Source organism: Miscanthus floridulus, chromosome 2 (assembly GCF_019320115.1).
Source record: "Miscanthus floridulus cultivar M001 chromosome 2, ASM1932011v1, whole genome shotgun sequence".
Taxonomy (NCBI): Eukaryota; Viridiplantae; Streptophyta; class Magnoliopsida; order Poales; family Poaceae; genus Miscanthus; species Miscanthus floridulus.
The window spans coordinates 132,073,210-132,092,266 of record NC_089581.1 but is presented as its reverse complement, the minus strand read 5'-3'; the positions used below and the strand labels follow the sequence as shown (position 1 = coordinate 132,092,266).

Sequence of the window (19,057 nt, the reverse complement as noted above, 5' to 3'; positions counted from 1 at the left end):
GCTCACTACGCAAAGCATAAAACCTTGACTCATCGAGAGGCTTAGTGAAGATATCGGCTAGTTGTTTTTCGGTGCTCACATGACGAATTTCGATATCTCCTTTGGTTTCATGGTCTCTCAAGAAATGATGTCGGATGTCTATGTTTGGTTCTTGAGTGGCTTATGGGATTGTTTGCTAGCTTTATGGCACTTTCATTGTCACACAAGAGTGGGATTTTAGTGAATTGACATCCGAAATCATGAAGGGTTTGCCTCATCCAAAGTAATTGAGCACAACATGCACCGGCTGCAACATACTCGGCCTCGGTGGTGGAAAGAGCTACACAATTTTGCTTCTTAGAACTCCAAGACACTAGGGACCATCCAAGAAATTGACATATCCCCGAAGTGCTTTTTCTATCTACCTTGCAACCGGCACAATCGGAATCCGAATAGCTAAGTAGATTGAACTTGGAGCCCTTGGGATACCACAAGCTGAGATTAGGAGTGTGTACTAAATATATCAAGATTCTTTTAACAGCCACTAAATGGCACTCTTTCGGGTTAGCTTGAAATCTAGCACACATGCACACACTAAGCATTATGTCCGGCCTAGATGCACATAAGTAAAGTAAAGAGCCGATCATGGAATGATATACCTTGATGTCTATGGCTTTCCCTTCTTCATTTAGATCAAGATGTCCATTAGTTAGCATGGGAGTTTTGATAGGCTTGGCATTCACCATGTCGAACTTGTTAAGCATATCATGGGTGTACTTGGTTTGGCTAATGAACGTCCCTTCCTTCATTTGCTTGATTTGAAATCCAAGGAAGAACTTCAGCTCATCCATCATGGACATCTCAAATCTCTTAGTCATAATCCTACTAAACTCATCACAATACACATGATTAGTACTACCAAATATTATGTCATCGACATATATTTGGCACACAAATATATCATTTCCAACTTTGTGAGTAAAGAGTGTAGGGTCGGCTTTGCCTATTTCAAAGCCTTGTTTGAACAAGAATTCCTTAAGGCATTCATACCATGCTCTTGGTGCTTGCTTAAACCCATATAGCGCCTTTTGGAGTTTATAAACATGGTTGGGGAACTTGGGATCTTCAAACCCCGATGGCTGCTCCACATACACCAACTCTTGTATTGGGCCATTGAGGAATGCACTCTTGACATCCATTTGGTACAGCTTGAAGTCATGATGGGCGGTAAAGGCTAGAAGCATTCGGATTGCTTCAAGTCTTGCCACCGGTGCATATGTTTCTTCAAAGTTCAAGCCCTCTACTTGAGTGAAGCCTTGGGCCACCAATCTTGCCTTGTTCCTTGTCACCACGCCATTTTCATCTTGCTTGTTGCGGAAGACCCATTTAGTACCAATGACATTGGTATTGGGCCTTTCAACCAATTTCCATACTTGATTTCTTTCAAAGTTGTTGAGCTCTTCTTGCATAGCCATGACCCAATCCGGATCTCCAAGTGCTTGTTCTACCTTGAGAGGTTCCAAAGAGGAAGCAAACAAGTAATATTGACAAAAATTTATTAAATGTGAACGAGTTGTTACCCCCTTTCGAATGCTCCCAAGGATGTTGTCAACGGGGTGATCCCGTTGTATAGTTTGATGTAGCCTTGGATGCTCAACACCTCCTTGTTCTTCTTCTGGACCTTCAGCCTCTTCTTGTTCAAAGATAGGCTCCAGGTTGAGTCCTTGAGGTGGTGGAGTAGGAGTTGAAGGAGCTGCTGCTGAGGTGGATGGGGCGGCACTGCCGCCCTCATGAGCGGCACTACCGCCCTGCTGATATTCAGCAGGTGAGTGCTGCCCTTGTCGATGGAGTACGTCAGCGGAAATTTGTGCAGCAACATCCTGGGGATCCTCATCATTAGTGGCTTGATCTTCTTGTGGCCTAATGTCGCCTATAGCCATTTGCTTGATTGCCTCACATGGTGGATCCTCCTTCCCTACAATACTTGAATCAACTTGCTTCACTTGAGAGCCATTAGATTCATCAAATGTCATATCTACCGTGACTTCAACTCTACCCATGATTTTGTTGAAGACACGATAGGCATGCTCATTTGATCCATAACCAAGAAGAATGCCTTCATCAACTTTAGGTGCGAATTTAGAGGTTCTGGGTCTTTTATTAAGTATAAAACACTTGCACCCAAACACTCTAAAGTATGACACCTTTGGTTTATTACCGGTTAGAAGCTCATATGAAGTCTTCTTGAGTTTCTTATGTAAGTAGAGACGGTTGATGGCATGGCAAGCAGTGTTGACGGCATCACTCCAAAAGAGGTCCGACGTCTTGTATTCATCTAGCATTGTCCTTGCCATATCAAGAAGTGTATGGTTTTTCCTCTCTACTACACCGTTTTGTTGAGGGGTGTAAGGAGTTGAAAACTCATGTTTGATGCCCTCATCATCAAGAAACTCTTCAACTAGAGTGTTCTTGAATTCGGTCCCATTGTCACTTCTTATCTTTTTGATAGGAAGACCGAACTCTCTTTGTGCCCTTCTCACAAATATCTTGACTTTCTCTTGTACCTGGGACTTATCATAAACAAAGAACACCCAAGTGAAACAGGAATAATCATCAACAATAACTAGACCATATTTGTTACCCTCGATGCTTATGTAGGCGACCGGTCTAAAGAGATCCATGTGAATCAACTCCAACGGTTGTGTGGTGGTCATGATGCTCTTTGGTGGGTGAGGTACACCTACTTGCTTTCTGGCTTGGCAAGCACTACAAATCCTATCTTTCTCAAATTGAATATTGGTTAATCCAAGTATGTGGTTGTCTTTTAGGAGTTTGGCCAAGTTCCTCATCCCAACATGAGCTAGTCGGCAATGCCATAGCCAACTCATGCTAGATTTTGCCACTAAACAGGTCTTAAGCTTAGCTTTACTTTTGCTGAAATCAACTAAGTAAAGCTTGTTCTTGAGGTGACCCATAAAGACAATAGAGGAATCCTCCCTCTTAGAGACTTCCACACCCTTATCTGTGAAGAGACAATTATAGCCCATCTCACATAATTGAGAAACGGACAGCAGATTGTACTTTAAGGAATCAACATGTAAGACATTTGTAATTGAATGATCAAGTATAATAGCTACTTTACCAAGTCCAATCACACCCCCTTTTGAATTGTCACCAAATATAATATTCTCATCTGAATTTGTAGTTGGGGAATATGATGAGAACATACTCCTTTCTCCGGTCATATGATTTGTACAGCCGCTGTCAAGCACCCAACTTGACCCACCAGAGGAGTATGACTGTAACACAAGTTTAGTTCCTAGTCTTAGGTCCCCAAATATTCTTGGGGCCTTGCAAGTTAGTCATAAGAACTTTAGGAACCCAAATAAAAGTGTTATGATAGACATTTTGACCATTTCCAACAAACTTGGCAAACACCTCCCCCTTGCTGTTGTGCTGCAAAACAAAGTTAGAATCCAAACGTTGAGGAGGTGTTTTTGCCTTTGGTTGATAAGCATATCTATTTGGAGTGACCCAGATAGATTTCTTTGGTTTCTGAACAACCTGCTCTGGAAGTAACACCTTCTTCTTGGGCTTGATATGAGCAGAGGAGTAGGAGATGGTCTTCCCTTTTCTGTGGGGGGCGGCACTACCGCCCATAGGCCGCGGTGCTGCTCTGGGCTGGCTTTGTGCCACCTTCTGTGCAGACCTATCTGTACCTTCCTACCCTTTGCTCACGAACTGAACACACTCATATCCATTTATTACTTTTCTCCCATTGGTTTTACCTCCATGAGTGTGCCCAAGCCCATCTTTGATGCGTGGATTTCTTCCATCTTTGTATTGTGGCCTCTTTGGTTTTTCACCTTTGCCACCAGCAGGTTTCTTACCTTCCATGCCCCTTTTTCCTAACATAGCATTGAGCCTAGCAATCTTATTTTTCATGACCTCCAAGTTTGCAAGGTTAGTGGAATAAACATTTAAGTCAAGATTATAGCATTTTCCACATCCTTGGCTAGTGGAGGGAATAGAAGTGTCATTTGTGTTGGAGGGAAGTGGAGTGCTCTCGCATAGAAGGTTATATTGTTTCTCAAGTTTGTTGTGCTTTTCAACTAAGACACAATACTTGTTATTGAGTGCAATATTTGCCTTCTTTGTGAGAGCATGTTCTCTTTGTTCTTCGGCCAAGGCCTTGTTCAAAGAGTCCACCTCACTTCTCTCTAACTCAAGAGCTTCCTTGCAGCCAATATACATCTTTTTGGTTTCCTCAAGATAATCATCTCTATCGGCTAGCTCTGCTTTGACACTTTCTAGTTCCTCCATTAGATTCATGATGAAGAGCTTGGTTTTAGAATCTAACTTTTTAGTCAATTTAGCATATTTCTCAACATCACTAGTATCATCATCACTAGAATTACTAAGTTCACTACTAGAGATGTCACTAGGAGGTGGAGGAGATTTAGCTCTTCGTTTTACCTTCTCACCCTTTGCCATAAGACAAACATGAGTGGAGCGGTGGTCATCATCATCGGACATATTGTTGAAGAGCCTTGATGTAGAGGATGGCTTTTGAATGGCCACGGTTGCAATCTTCACATCCTCTTCACTTGACTCTTTAGTTGAGTCCCACTCATGCCCAATGTGTGCCTCTCCCATTTGCTTGTATCTCTTTTTGTGTTCATGCTTGCCTTCATTGTTGTCCCTCTTGTATTTGTTTTCTTTCTTGTCATAGGGACACTTAGCAATAAAGTGCTTCGTGCTACCACAATTGTAGCAAGTCCTCTTCTTTTTATTTGGGAACCTTCTTTGCACTATTTTATACACATTCTTTTTCAACCCCTTGTGATAGCTCTTTATGAACAAAGCCATGTCATCGATCTTTATGTAATCAGCCCCATCATCTTCATCTTCACTTGAGGATGAACTTGGATCATCATTTTGGGGAGTTGACTTGATTTCCTTGGGTTGACTTGTTGATGCTTGCTTGCTGCCCTTTGCCTTGTTGGAGGTGCCTTGATTGCTTGATTTATTTGCCTTGAGAGCTACTTCCTTGATTTTCATGCCTTCTAGCTTGGCTTGCAACTCACCAAGTCTTCTCCTCTCATTTGCCTCTTCTCTTTGCATGTCAAATGTCAACAATCTTCCAAGCACATCATTAGGTGTGAAGTGCTCAAACTTCTTCTTATCTCTAATCACGGTAACTACGGTCTCATTTCTTGGTGAGTAGGCTTCCAACATAACCTTCACCACTTTGTGATCATCAAGCTCATCACATCTATAGCCTCTAATCTTGCCCACCAAGGTCATCAATCTATCAAACATCTCTTGTGGCCCCTCTCCATCAACAATCATGAACCTATTTAGCTTGGCCATCAACAAATCAATCTTTGCTTTCCTCACTTTATCTACACCTTCATGTGCTAGATGCAAAGTCTCCCAAATCTGTTTTGCAACATTGACATTCATCACTCGGTTGTACTCATTTCCATCCAAGGCACTAAGAAGAATACTTATGGCTTGGCCATTGAGATGGACAGCAGCTAGCTCTTCATTTGTTGGCGCTTCGGGATCTTCCGGTGGCTGCAATCCATTCACCACAATCTCCCAAAGACCGAGGTGAAGACCTACAAGATAGGTACTCATCAAGTGCTTCCACTTGGCAAAGTTTGTCCCATCAAAATGAGGCAACTTTCCCGCGGGTACATTGATAAAGGACCTTTTGTTATGGTTAGACAAATAAGAATAATTAAAGGATACGGCGGCATATTTGTTCTTGTTGTTGTTGCTGCCCTTGTCCTTGCTATCCTTCTTTTTGTCCTTGCTCTTCACCTCCTTGCCATCTTTTGAAGCATGGTATGACACATCATCATCTCCATCATCCGAGCTACTAGAGAGCTCACTAGATGATGCATCATACTCATTCTTCTCTTGCTCTTGAGCTCTTGCTGCTCTTCTCTTAGCTCTTGCCTCTCTTGTGATTCTTCTAGCTTCTTTTCTCTTTTTCTTGTCTTTGAGCCGCTGCTCTTCTTTCTTCTTTTCTCTAGCTTCTCTTGTTGCAATATTTGCGGCTTTTCTTTCTTTTCTTGCCTTTCTTCTTTTGGCATCGGTGGTCTTGGGTTCTTTGATGGTGGCATCACTTGCTGTGGACATGGACAACTCGCTGCTGCTGCCGACATCCTCAACGTGCACACCACTTGCGTCCGCAACGCGAATGTTCTTCAAACCTTCTCCTTCTTTCATACTTCATGCGGTGAAGCATATACGAAGCAACCTCGCTCTGATATCACTTAGGATCTACACGAAGATAAAGAAGGCCTAGAGGGGGGTGAATAGGCCTATAAAAATTCAACTCAAAACTCTATTAGAACAGAGGGCGGTACTGCCGGCCTTACAGGGTGGTACTGCCGCTCTATGAAAATGATCTAACACAGTTGAGATTTAATAGATATAAACCTGACCCCACTAGTTGCTTAATCCTACAATATAAAGCCAAGATCCAGTTCAAAGACTGGATACCACAGAAACTTCACACAACAATGAATCGAGCAACTAAACCCTAGAACCGCTAGCACTAAGATGAACTGCAAGTATAGTAAAGATGAAGCATGCGAAACATAAGATTTATCACGTGGTTCAGCTCACCACTAAGGTTTGTCTAAGTCCACATTGTTGAGGAAGCCACAAAAGGCTTGAGCTTGCCACCAAGGCTTGCCTTACCCTCGTTCTCAAATCAAGAGAGTGAACTCTTGAAGTGAGGGGTGATTTCTTAGCTTTTGAATGAGGTTACAAACCTCCCAAGGCTGCCACACAAGTTGGCAAGCACAAGGGCGACGCCTAGCCGGCTAGGAGCAAGCTCCAAGAGTAATAAATCCTAGAACCGCTGGCCAAACGCGAACCAAATGCTCTTAGACTTTGGGAATCAGTGGATCTTCTCTCCAATCGAGTTTTGCTGCCTTTTCTCTCAAGTTTTGATGGTTGGAATCAAGGATTAGCTTGAGGGATGGAGGAGCAATAATGGAGGAGAGAGGTGAGCTTTGGTTCTATCTGTTTTCAAGCAGAATGACTCAGTGGAGAAGATGACCGTTGTGGCCCGGGTCTGAAGGGTATAAATACCCCCCGAGCCCAACGATCAGTTAAGGGCGACACTGCCGCTCTTAATAGGGTGGCACTGCTGCCCTAGCCAAAACAGATAATATGATATCAAATTTAGTTGGTTGTTTTAACTAGGTGGGAGGATGTAGATCTATGAATTTGAGCATCTGATTCAACAGTTGACCAACTGTCCTAAAATCCCTCTTAATAGTACGGTTTTCTCTAAACTCAAATTCAAAACACAAAAGAATTTAAACCTCTTTTGAGCTAGGTCTGGCCACCTTTTGTAATTAGGACACCTGCAACCTGTACATCATCCTCATTCTTTGATTCCCTGCTTGTCATCTTGATAAATCTTATTAGTCCTCTAATTTGGTGGTCATCAATACCAAAACCCACAATAGGGCTTGATTGCACTTACATCTATATATCTGCAAAGAATGTCATTATATTCTGCATGCTATATATAAACTTATACGGGAGTCAATCCAAATGCAAAGAGGAATTTTGCCTAGTGGATAGTTGCACCATAAACTCTATACATAGAGAAGCAAAATATTCATAAACTCTTACATAGAGACAAGGAAATATTTTGTTAATCGCTTGACGCGATGTCATGATAGTGGGCTTTGGTCATGCTACTATCATACTCCCTATTGGTACTCAAATAATAATCATGGATCCATTCTTGTATTATGATTCCATAATGTACCTAATTAAAATTATAGAGATATCCGTCAATGTGGTTTTCATATGGAAACCCCAAGATGACAACTAAGAGGAGTATTTTCTCTTAACAACGGATATGACAATACTTAAACAAAACATCCTCAGTTGGATTTGACTACACATACATAACATGTATCCAATGTTGCGTACAAATAATTCTCTCTCTTGATGTCAACAAGACTTGACACATTTGCCTTGGTTATTTAACTAAAAAGATAGCGTGAGAACTATTGTCAATTCTATTGATGGTAGCATCAATATGAGCCACTAAATTTCTTAAAGAAATTTAAAAACATACATGTGACTCTATTTACCATTTTATGGACCATAAAGGTACTATATATTGCACATTTATGCATCCATAATATAGTCCCAGGTGTGTCTCTTAGTCATGAGAACCATCACTATACCAAACTCATTGCTCGAAATCTTCAATTTAGAGCAAATTATCCTATACGCGGGATCAAATCCATTTTATATGGAACTATTTGGTTTTTGGGTACTATATATCAAGTACCTTATGTCCATATCAATAATGGTTTGATTAAGTCTCTTATTGAGAATCAAACTGCATGACATATTAAAATAGAATTGTAATTTACCAGCACTAAGTTGTTTTCATGCGGCCTTACATACCGCATCGTTAATTCAAATTCATCAAACTACACTTATACAACCCCCTCCATTGCAGTACGTATGTGGAACTTTGGCCACAACCAAACATTTTACATATGCGCATCGAGTATGTTTGCACATACCTATATCACCACCCAAGCATACCAATGGACATTAGGGATCTCAATAGGGTAACTCTACAGGGGATTTATACATTGCCCGTATGCTGATCACAATTTGAGGATAGTTCCAGGCATTTGGGGGAGATTTATACCACACAAAGAATACTAGGAATCAAAAGAGCAATCCTCACATTCACGTACCAAAGAATCTAAACCTAATCATTCAGAACATCTCATATTTGCATCATATTGCAAAGAACATGTCAGAAGCATTTACTAATAATAAGGTATCACAAAATCCTCTTATCCTGCTCATAATACGCCCGAAAGAATGGAGGTACCAATTAAAACCATTCAACTCCCACTTCCTAAGAAGAGGAGAAGAAGTACGTCCGCTCCTAAGAATAATGCTCCAAGTAAACGTCCGAGGATACTGAGGACAAGATCCTATGTATTAGTAAGTCCAAGCCAACCTCAAGTTAGTAGACACCCAAATGGATGAGCATCTAAAACCTAGATCAAAATCCACCCAGATTAATGGTGCACCCAAATTCTGATCCTGGGACATCGAAACATCCTAACTCCGTATGAGAAATGACATGAAGTCCAAAAGGGTTAATATTTTCACATGCTATATTGATTCCAAGCAATGAATCAATCATTTAAAGACTACAAATTGTCGTGACATAAACTCCTCAAAGATTGCTCTTCATCTTACTAGATCTAGACCAAAAGTCCTAGGCAGAGTATCTTCACACTCTAATTTGGTCAAACTAAAAGGTGGCAATTAAGGAGAATTGCTCTTGTTCAATGATGAGAAGTATTACCATAGTAATGTCTTCTCTCACATTATTTCTTTTCAGAAGCAAGGTGGTGAACAATGAGAGCTTGTAGCATATGGTTTCACACAGAGACCTAGCATAACATACTCCATGGTATGTGTGAAAATTAAGTTTTCAAATTCAATAATTGGCAGATCAAATAAATTTGATTGATTCGGACGTATAAGTCCCAATGGATTTCACATTCTGAATCCAAGTACAAATCGCAACATATATTGTGTATAATTAAGCATGATTGTGTATACTGATTATTTTGATATCATCATGATATAGAAATAATTATGCAATCATTTGAGATATAATTTTCATCACGTGGATTTGAGATGGAGGATTTGGGTACCGTCTTTTAGGGATTTTAGTGCATCAATCAGCCTATATACAGAAATAAATATTGCCTAGGCTTACAGCTTGAGCACCGTCCTTCAGGGATTTTAGTGCATCAATTAGCCTATATCTAGAAAATATTAGAGAAATTCAATATAGATAAATCATATCATAACAAAACTCTGATGGTTGTTCCTTCTTTAGAAATAGAGAAAGATTCATTTAGACCACGTGATATTAGAGAAAATATATTGGGACCGAGGTTTCATATCTTAGTGTCATTGGAGCACTTATGTATCTTGCATATTGCACCAGGCCTGATATCGCATTTGCAGTGAACATACTAGTTAGACATAGTACAAATCCAACTCACCGTCATTAGACGGGTGCGAAGCATATCCTCAGATATCTTAGTGACACAAAGGATCTTGGTTTATTCTTTAAGAGAAATCATGATCCAAATATGACTGGATACACGGATGCTAGTTCCTTATCTGGTCCCCATAATTATGAATCTCAAACAGGATTTGTATTCTTACATGGAGGTACACTATTTCATGAAGTCTTCTAAACAGACTCTGACGGCGACCTCTACTAATCATTCTAAAATTATTGCTCTATATGAGGCATCACATGAATGTGTATGACTTCACAGAATGATTAACCATATATAATAGTCATGTGGTAATGGTTTGATTGAATAACCTATAATTATCTATAAAGATAATTTCGCTTATGTTACATAGATACAAACATGTTACATAAGATTAATGTCACTAAGCATATTGCCCCTAAGCTGGTTTATCCCCATAAATTACGAGAAAGCAGGGGAGATAAACATCTTGCAAATCAAGTCATGCGATAATCTCATTGACCTATTTACTAAGTCCTTACCAACATCTATGTTTCAAAATTTATACACAAGATTGGTATGTGAAGACTTTGAAATTTGCAAGGATCAAGGGGAGACATCTCTTAGATGCTAACATGTACCAGTATCATATTATACTCTTTTCTTTCACAAGTTTTACTCACAAGATTTCTTGTTAAAGTTTTTAATGAGATAATATTAACATAAGTATGTGTCATATTTTCTATTTTCCCCAGCGGGGTTTTTGTGGGAAATATCAGAGACACGTTGCCCTCACAACTCATCCATGGTTTTTCTCTGAAAAGGTTTTTCATGTGAGTTACCCAAGAGGCAATACCAATAATATGTCATCATATTTTCTCCTAATTTTCCTAATAAATTTTATAGGAGTTTTAGCGGCATATCACTTTATATTGCTCCTCGTATTTTTTCCTAAAAGGTTTTTGGAGGAGTTATCTTTATGTCGTATCTCCAATATTTTTTCCCACTTGAGTTTTTAATGGGATACCAATGACATAGTGGTTTATTTAAACCACACAAACAAATATGCTATTTTCTCTTTATTTTCCAATAAGATTTAAAGAAATTTTTATGGCATATCCATATATTTCTCAGATTTTCCTTATAGGGTTTTTCGATCAAGAGGAAGTGTTATAAAACGACACCTATACGCGAACGGACGAACATGCATCTCTTCACGAGTGATCTCATCCATCACAGAATTAGTGGATAGGATTAGTAGATATGATTAGACGGTTAGTTTTAGTTTCAAAGGGCATGTCTTTTAGAAACAGTCGTGTCCCTTCGTGACACCTCTTCACTAGTATAAATATATTTCAGAGATCAATAAAAACAACCATTCTTCCTAATCTTATTCACCGAAACTCGTACCAGCATCTGCCTTGCCAAAGCTTTCTAATTGCGTGGATGAAGCAACATCTATAATAAATAAATTCCAATTCCAACAATGAACTTGCATTCTAGGAGTTCTCTTTGGCAGCAACGTGCCTTGTAGTTGTAGTTGACAAACCCGATTTGGCATGTACCAAACTTTCATTGAGAAGCTGGCTTGACAATGTCCCATCCTAGGCTAGATTTCTCTTTTTGCCATTATCCATTATCTCACACCTTTTAATTTCAAATGGAGTAGCGATTTATCTAAATAGTACTTCCTCTATCTAAATATTTTGGCTTTTTTATATACTTTACTATGTATCTAGACATACTGTATATTGAAATACCTAACTAAAACTATATATCAAATGTCTTATAATTTAGAATGGAGGGAATAATATTAAAGAATCAACTCAACAATTTATTAAATCATCGCACCTGTGCAAATGTGTGTATTTCATTTTTCTTCCACAGCCAGTTGAGTAGTAAAAGTTCACTTAAAGATACAAGTTAAAAATGAGGGAAACTAAAAAATGGATCCTAACCATAGTAAAAATCTACAAATCATTTTCAAAAAGAAAACTAGAAACCAGTTCCCATGTATAATTAACTGGAGCTGCGTAACTTTTAGCATAAGGGAAGTAAGAAAAATAATAATCCATTTAAGAGTGATGCATTTGAATCCACAAGTGGAGCTGTGGAAAATGAAAGTTAGCTATGCATTACAAGCTTGTTACTTTCCCTAATGTGATTAGTTACATTCAGAATCGTATAAGAAAAGAGACATAGGAATAAGTAGGAAACAACCTCAAGGCATCCAGCGCCATGCACACTCACCCTCTTCCACCTCATGGCATGTCTTCCTCAATATTCCATTGCAAAGTGATTACATCATTGCATTAACTTAAGATTAGCTATGACTTAAAAAGCATTCAAGTTCATGAAACCAAGCTTGCTGCTTCTTGTGGAACGCTAGGCTAGAGGCATATAGGGAAACTTTTGGAGGGTTCAAACTCTGCTTATTGAATTTTCAGCAAAGTTTATCGGTGACAGAACAAATGAGCTATTAGAAACCAGGAGCGTTGTAACCATAGGAAAATAACATTCAAACCATAAGTCCATAATGCTTTGGTAGCTTTATCATCAGAGCTTGCAACTAATTCAGCCCAATTGTCAGTTTCAAGTGTGCATTCATTTGCTGCGGCACAACTATTTTGAACCTGAAAATAGAAAACCAATACATGTCAGCTTATTACTGACAGTTACTGTGCACACACGATGATGCCCACTTTCAGCTATGACATAGATTGGCACAGGAAAATATTTGATTAGTTTTATTTCATGAATTGTAAGGTCATCTAAGTGGAATGCTAATTGCTAAGCAATACCATAAATTATTAACTATGAAATGCTGACAAAAAGATGTGTCCCTTGTTTCAATTCTTGTTGAATTACTGATTTTATTAAATCAGTTTTAGTTGATACATTGTAAGATTAAGCAAGGAGAAATGCCAAGAAAGGCCATACATTATGAACCATATATCATTGGCAGAAATGTGTGCCCTTTGTTTCAGTTCTCAGAAAAAAAAAGGAATGTTCCAACCACCACCATCTAGTAGTATATCAAATGTTGCAGAGTTGTAACTGTTGCTTATAACATATGTAATCTACAGCATATAGAAAAATCAGATGAACAAATTAAATGTGAATGCACAACTGGGGGAAAAGTCCTAATTAGAATTAATTCTAATGCCATTCTACACTATTCGAAACTTAATGCAATGAAGAATTCTTTATTACTTTTCAGAAGAAGGAACCTCTCAGTGGTAATATATCTGACAGGTAAGTACAGAACTTTAGATAGCTAATCCTATTTAATTGTATATATAACCTCATTTCAGTAGACTTGCAAGCACACAGGACAGACGTATCTCTCGCTCTCCTTGTCCATCACTGCAGCACTCCAGCTCTTTATTCTCGCTCTTCTTGTCCATCGCTGCAGCACTCCAGCTCTTTGTTCATACTCCTATGTTTGATTGACCTGGTTACCAGACACCTACACATTCCCTTCTTCCAGATTTGGATCCAAAATTTGTCCTTATTTGAACCTAGGTGTGGTTACTTGGCCAGTAATTAAAATATGCATTGGAACACCACGAGTTCACATGGGCAAATCATCAAGCACACGGTGATCGCCACATGAGTTCAGAGAGGCAAATCATCAAGCACAAGGCCTGCATACCTGGTGAATGAGGCACTGGGAGTCTGGGACGGGACAGAAATCAACTGGATCAGCTGAATAATTGACTTGCCTGTGCCATGTCCACACCAATCTCACAATCTTGTTGTTGCCGCTAAGGCACGAGGGTGGCATACAATGAAAGTTGGCCTACTGCCATTACGCCGACAGCCACGCCTGAGGGCTAGGAGGAGGCTGGGCAACACGAACGGAAAGGAAGGCAGACGAACCCTACGCACTGTTCCCGCGCCCAAGCAATGCCTGAGCCGCCGATTGTTGCAGCCGAGTGTGTCCGCCAGGTCGCGGAGAACCACACAGCGTCCACATCGTTGAACAAGCACCTCTCGCCCCACCCTCGGCCAGATCTACGGTGGTGTGGGGCGGGCACAGGATGAGGTCTCTCACCCCCACACCGGTCCGATCTACAGTGGTGTGACATTGGCACGGGAGGACGGTGGTGCGCAGGACGGGCTTGGGAAGAGGACTCTCCCCCTCTCCCCTCCCAACCCTGGGGCCGATCTGCGGCGGCGCGAGATGGTCACGTGAGGGGAACGACGTCGACATTCGACACATGGGCAGAGGGTGAAAAGGGATCCATAGAGGGAGGCCGGAGGAGCAAACAGGTTTCCTAACCACGGCTAGGAGCGGCGCGGTGGGACGCCGGGGCATGCCATCTGGGAACGGCACAGCGGGCGCTAGGTGGGCGGCGACGGATGGAGAGGAGGTGGTGGTTGCAGAGGGCCGTAGGGAAGTGCCAGGCGACGTGAGGCTGGCCAACATGTCGGCGCAAACAGGAAATCGGAGGGAGCCTATCGCACAGCAGCTTCACCACAGTCTGTGAACGGGTCCAGTTTACTCTTTTTAGGAGTAGAGAATCAACCTAGGGCCTCCGCTATGTCAGGACAGGTTAGTTGCAGAAAAATTGCTAGGCCATTTTGCTATTGGCAGCTATTTGGGTAGTACTTCTCCAAAGTAGTATTTGTGCAACAATATAGAGGTAATTTTTACAATTTCACACATAAGGATACAAGAAGTTATCAAGGATAACTTGTAGCTCACCTATGCAGCATAAGCCTCCTTTGCTAGGGAACGAAGGAACATCATAAGTGGTTTCTTTGCTCCAGAAAGCTTCACATTAGAATCTTCCCCATCTTTATTGTGTGTGCTTTCTTGGACCATGTGAGCTCTCTTCACAAGCTTTCGCAGTTCCTATTGACAAAATGTTAGAGCAACTGAAGAACCTCAAACATTGAGCCAGAACAAATGCAGTTGACTCAGTTGTTTTAGTAAGTTTAGGTGTGCAAGAGCATCCCAAATGCCTCAATAGGTATTCATGAGAAAGTTTAGTTTTAGAGTTCGATGCAAACACCAGTCTTACATGTTGGATGCATTAAGCTTCAGCACTAGAAGTGTTCATCTTTGACATACTCAAAGCACAACCAATAAGAAGGCTCAAGAAGAAAAGAACACAAGTCTATGGTCTCACTTACCACAGCACCAAGAAATATACAACCAGCATTACACGTAGTTTAATTAATACTACATTGCAACACAAACACTATTATTACTGGATTCATGCAGAACAATGTTAAAGATCACAATGCTACTAACCATGCTTCCCATATGGCCATATGGGATCATAGTAACCATGTTGCATAATTCAAAGGGATCAAGGGGGTGAGCAAAAGGTTTATTGTTGCTTTAAGTTCTGAAAACTGAGATGTTACATCAGAATAAGAATCGTGTTCTTAAACATCCTGAAAACATAGCAATCATCTACAATATAGTATGAAATAACAACATTCATGTTTCAGTAATTTACTTTCTTACAATTATTATACTTAAACCTGAACTAGGATATACACTTGTTCCTTAACTGTTTATATAGACCTAACATCAGTTTTGCTCAGTGACTGAGGTTGTTAGTCACAATTTATAGTTACACTTGCTACATTGAATCATGCATGACTCTATTACAAATGATAACACACATGCCAATAATGTCAGTGACATACACCAACATAATAGAGATGCAAACTTTGGTTAAATAACAACAAAAGACTTTTAGATAGACATACAACAAGGCTCGAAATTTAGATTGCTCATCAAGGTTTGAAATTTGTGGCACAGGTAAGAAATCTAGCATGCATTTACTTTTTAGGCTATTTGGCAATAGCCAATAAGGACAAAACAATCAATCAGGCAATTAAACACGCTTAACATGGATTATTCTCGTGGACCCTTATTGGGAAAAACAGTACCAAATGAGGCTTCATGGTTCCAGATTAGCTTTCATGATCAGAAAATATATTATAAGTCTGAGTCCTTTAGAGATTGAGTACTTTATTGTTTAGATCCTTAGTTGAGATCTTTGTGTCAGTTAAGATGAACCTTCCCTTTAAAGTAACATGCATTATACTTCAATAAAGCAATCAAGAAATAATTAAGTCTCCCATCCCAGTATAAGTCTACCGCTCTCTAGAAACATTACTGAAGATCTTTCCATCCATACGAACTGGCTACCTTTTGCACCAAAGTTACCCCAATGTGAACCAGCATTTGAATCACCTATTTTCTTTGTTTCAGCAATAGCTTTCTGTTTGGATAAAGGTCAATTTCATTTCAGTTATCAATTTTCCGTACGTTTTGCGTGAAAGGATGAACAGACCAATATAACTGAGGACCTGAAGACCTGAACAAAATTCATGCAAGTAATGAAAAACAGGTAAGGACTCCTTAGACTCCTGCTCTTTGAGCAGGAAGAAACTACGTAATTCCTGATTTCCAGAGTGTACTCAATATTTTCTCATTTTTTAACCAGAATCTGCCTGTAATACTATACTTTATCTCTCTACTTCAACAAGACCACAGTAATTTTACCATTTCATTCAAGAGAAAATGATCAATGGTCTGTTTCTTAAACTGCTTTTGCACAAGAAAAGGTTGGATTCTGGCTTCTTAAACTAATTTCAGTCATGTATTTTGGACAAACCATACTAGACTACCAGCAAAGAATGGGTCAATAAGAGGCATAGAAAAGTGGTGCTAGGAACAATTAGAGAAACATGTTTGGAAAATGTTTTATAACTTTAATTTGAGTGTGCCTGCCTATTAGTTAGGTTATAGCTGTCCTGACCTGGGGCTCAAATAATTACTTCCAGTAAAGCTTTTCAAGACCTTAGAAGACAAAATTAAGAAAGGATGCCACAAGATCAATTAAGCTGCAGCCCAGAAAAAACCGGTGCTATGAAAAACAAGTCAGCCATTATTATTAATGTATCAATTCGCCCATTATTAATCTCTTCTCTGCCGATTCAATGCATGGATGAACATTCTGATCAAATTTTCAAATCAAATATCAAATGTAAGTGCAGACAATACCTGACGATCGAATTCAACACTATGGACAGAGTAAACTTCATTAGTAACCGAAATGTCTTTGCAAAGGAGGCCATCAAACCATCTATCTGCAATTTTCATATACTCTTGATTGTCCTGTAGAAATGCTGAACGGTTAGTTCAGTGTTTGCTATGTCTTTATCATTCTAGTTATGTTAACCAAAAAGGCTACCTCTTCTTCATCAGGTAGGTCCTCCACTTCCTCCTCTTCCACCAACAATGTACCTTCACTAAGTAAGGTATGTAACTTGCTCTCATCTCCATCCTTGGAAGCCTGTATTAGAGTATCCATCAATTCTGGTTGTGCATTGCGCAGAAGTCTTCCTGGTCAAAATGGATGGATATAACATAAAATGAAAAGGTAATATACGACGAATATAGCTCAACAATTCTTTACTGTCTCTCTATCTATTTCTGAAAACCTTACTTCTTTAGTACTTTTGCATCCATGTATCAACACATATTAGGTAAATTATGTTATATATAATTGTAAATACCCCAACCATATTTCCATTGAAGAGCTTAAAAACACTTATAAATCAATCTCTAAATGTCATGGATCAACAAATTCCATTACTGAACCAAGCAACCCCCTTGAAGAACACAATAATTCGGCATAAGAAAATGCTGGTAGTACATGATCGATCAGAGAAACAGACGGACCGATGTAGTTGAACTGTCTCCTCTTTCCTTCCCGCACATCCGGCCCAAATTTCTGAGAAGCAAGAATTACACATGAATGTCCCCAATCCGGTGATGCACCACACCACAATGTCGTCGAGGAAACGAACGAACGGATGTACGAACCTTCACGAGCATGAGCGCATCGAACACCTCGCGCTCCAACGACGCGGCACTGAGGATGCGCTTGATCTGAGGCGGGGAGAAGTTGGCGAGGTCCATTCCCCACTTCACGGCGCGGCGGGCCTCCCGCTTCAGCTCGTTGCGGCTCTTCTTGAAGGACACGGCGGCGCCGGCGCCGGCGCCGGCGTCTGGATCGTCGGTGTCCTCGGCATCGGAGGGCAAGGGGCGGCCTGCGGGACGGAAGGCGCGCGGGTGGCGGAGGCCAGGTAAGGGGGCCGCGAGTGAGGACAGGAGGCGGGCCTCCTTGAGGAAGAGGAGCGGACGACGTAGCGGCACGGCGGCGGCGGCTGCCGCGTGCGCCATGGCGATGGTTACAGGATTACAAGTGCTCGACGGACGACGGCTGGCGTTGTAGTGCTACTGCTGATTCGGAAACGCTGAAACAAACTTGGAACCGGCTTCTCTGACGAGGAATCACGTCCGAGGGCACTGTTATTGGGTAGGTCACAGCACAGCAGGGACACACGCCGCCGCACCGCCACGACTGCGCAGAGCCGCAGAGGAGATAGCGCCGCGCCGCGCACTGGCGGCCAGCCGCATGCCCGCACCGAGATGCGCCGCCGCCACGCTCCGATCTTCGCGCCTCCGTCAGGATAGGGATAGATAGGGTCCGAAGTGTGTGTGAGTGGGAGTGGTGGGGGTGCTTGGGCCACGGCGAAGACGCGAGAGTTGGGCCAGGAGCCCAGGAGGAATGTGGGGCTGGCTGTGTCTAGACCTGGAAATGGATCTTGTAATTTTTTTTAAGGGTGTGTTTAGTTCGCAAAATGAAAATTTTTGGATGTCACATCGGATGTTTCGAGGATGTCGGAAGAGGCTTTCGGATATTAATAAAAAAACTAATTACATAGCTCGCCTGAAAACTGCAAGACGAATTTATTAAGCCTAATTAATTCATCATTAGCTCATGTTAGTTACTGTAGCACTTATGGCTAATCATGGACTAATTAGTCTTGAAACATTCGTCTCGCGATTTCCAACTAAACTGTGTAATTAGTTTTTTTTTGTCTATATTTAATACTCCATGCATGTGCCGCAAGATTCGATGTGATAGTTTAGGGTGAAAATTTTTAGGAAATAAACCAAGCCT

General features: G+C 40.8%; 1 protein-coding gene across 3 annotated transcripts; it reads right to left on the bottom strand.

The window, feature by feature from the left end:
* Positions 1-12,260: 12,260 nt before the first annotated feature.
* Positions 12,261-18,612, bottom strand: LOC136539711 (uncharacterized). 3 transcript variants are annotated; one of them, XR_010779740.1, is made up of 7 exons: positions 17,914-18,611; positions 17,770-17,821; positions 17,279-17,430; positions 17,089-17,202; positions 14,767-14,916; positions 13,360-13,494; positions 12,261-12,688 (listed from the first exon to the last, which is right to left on the bottom strand). XR_010779740.1 is itself a non-coding variant. In XM_066531683.1 (6 exons), the coding sequence occupies exons 1-5, from the start codon at positions 18,271-18,273 to the stop codon at positions 14,767-14,769; spliced, it is 804 nt and encodes a 267-aa protein (XP_066387780.1). In that variant the 5' UTR covers positions 18,274-18,612; the 3' UTR covers positions 12,261-12,688. The 3 variants fall into 3 exon arrangements, 2 of the variants coding, with proteins under 2 accessions (XP_066387780.1, XP_066387779.1); XM_066531683.1 differs by lacking the exon at positions 13,360-13,494 and having other exon boundaries at positions 17,279-17,380; positions 17,744-17,821; positions 17,914-18,612; XM_066531682.1 differs by lacking the exon at positions 13,360-13,494 and having other exon boundaries at positions 17,914-18,609.
* Between the last annotated feature and the right edge of the window lie 445 nt (positions 18,613-19,057).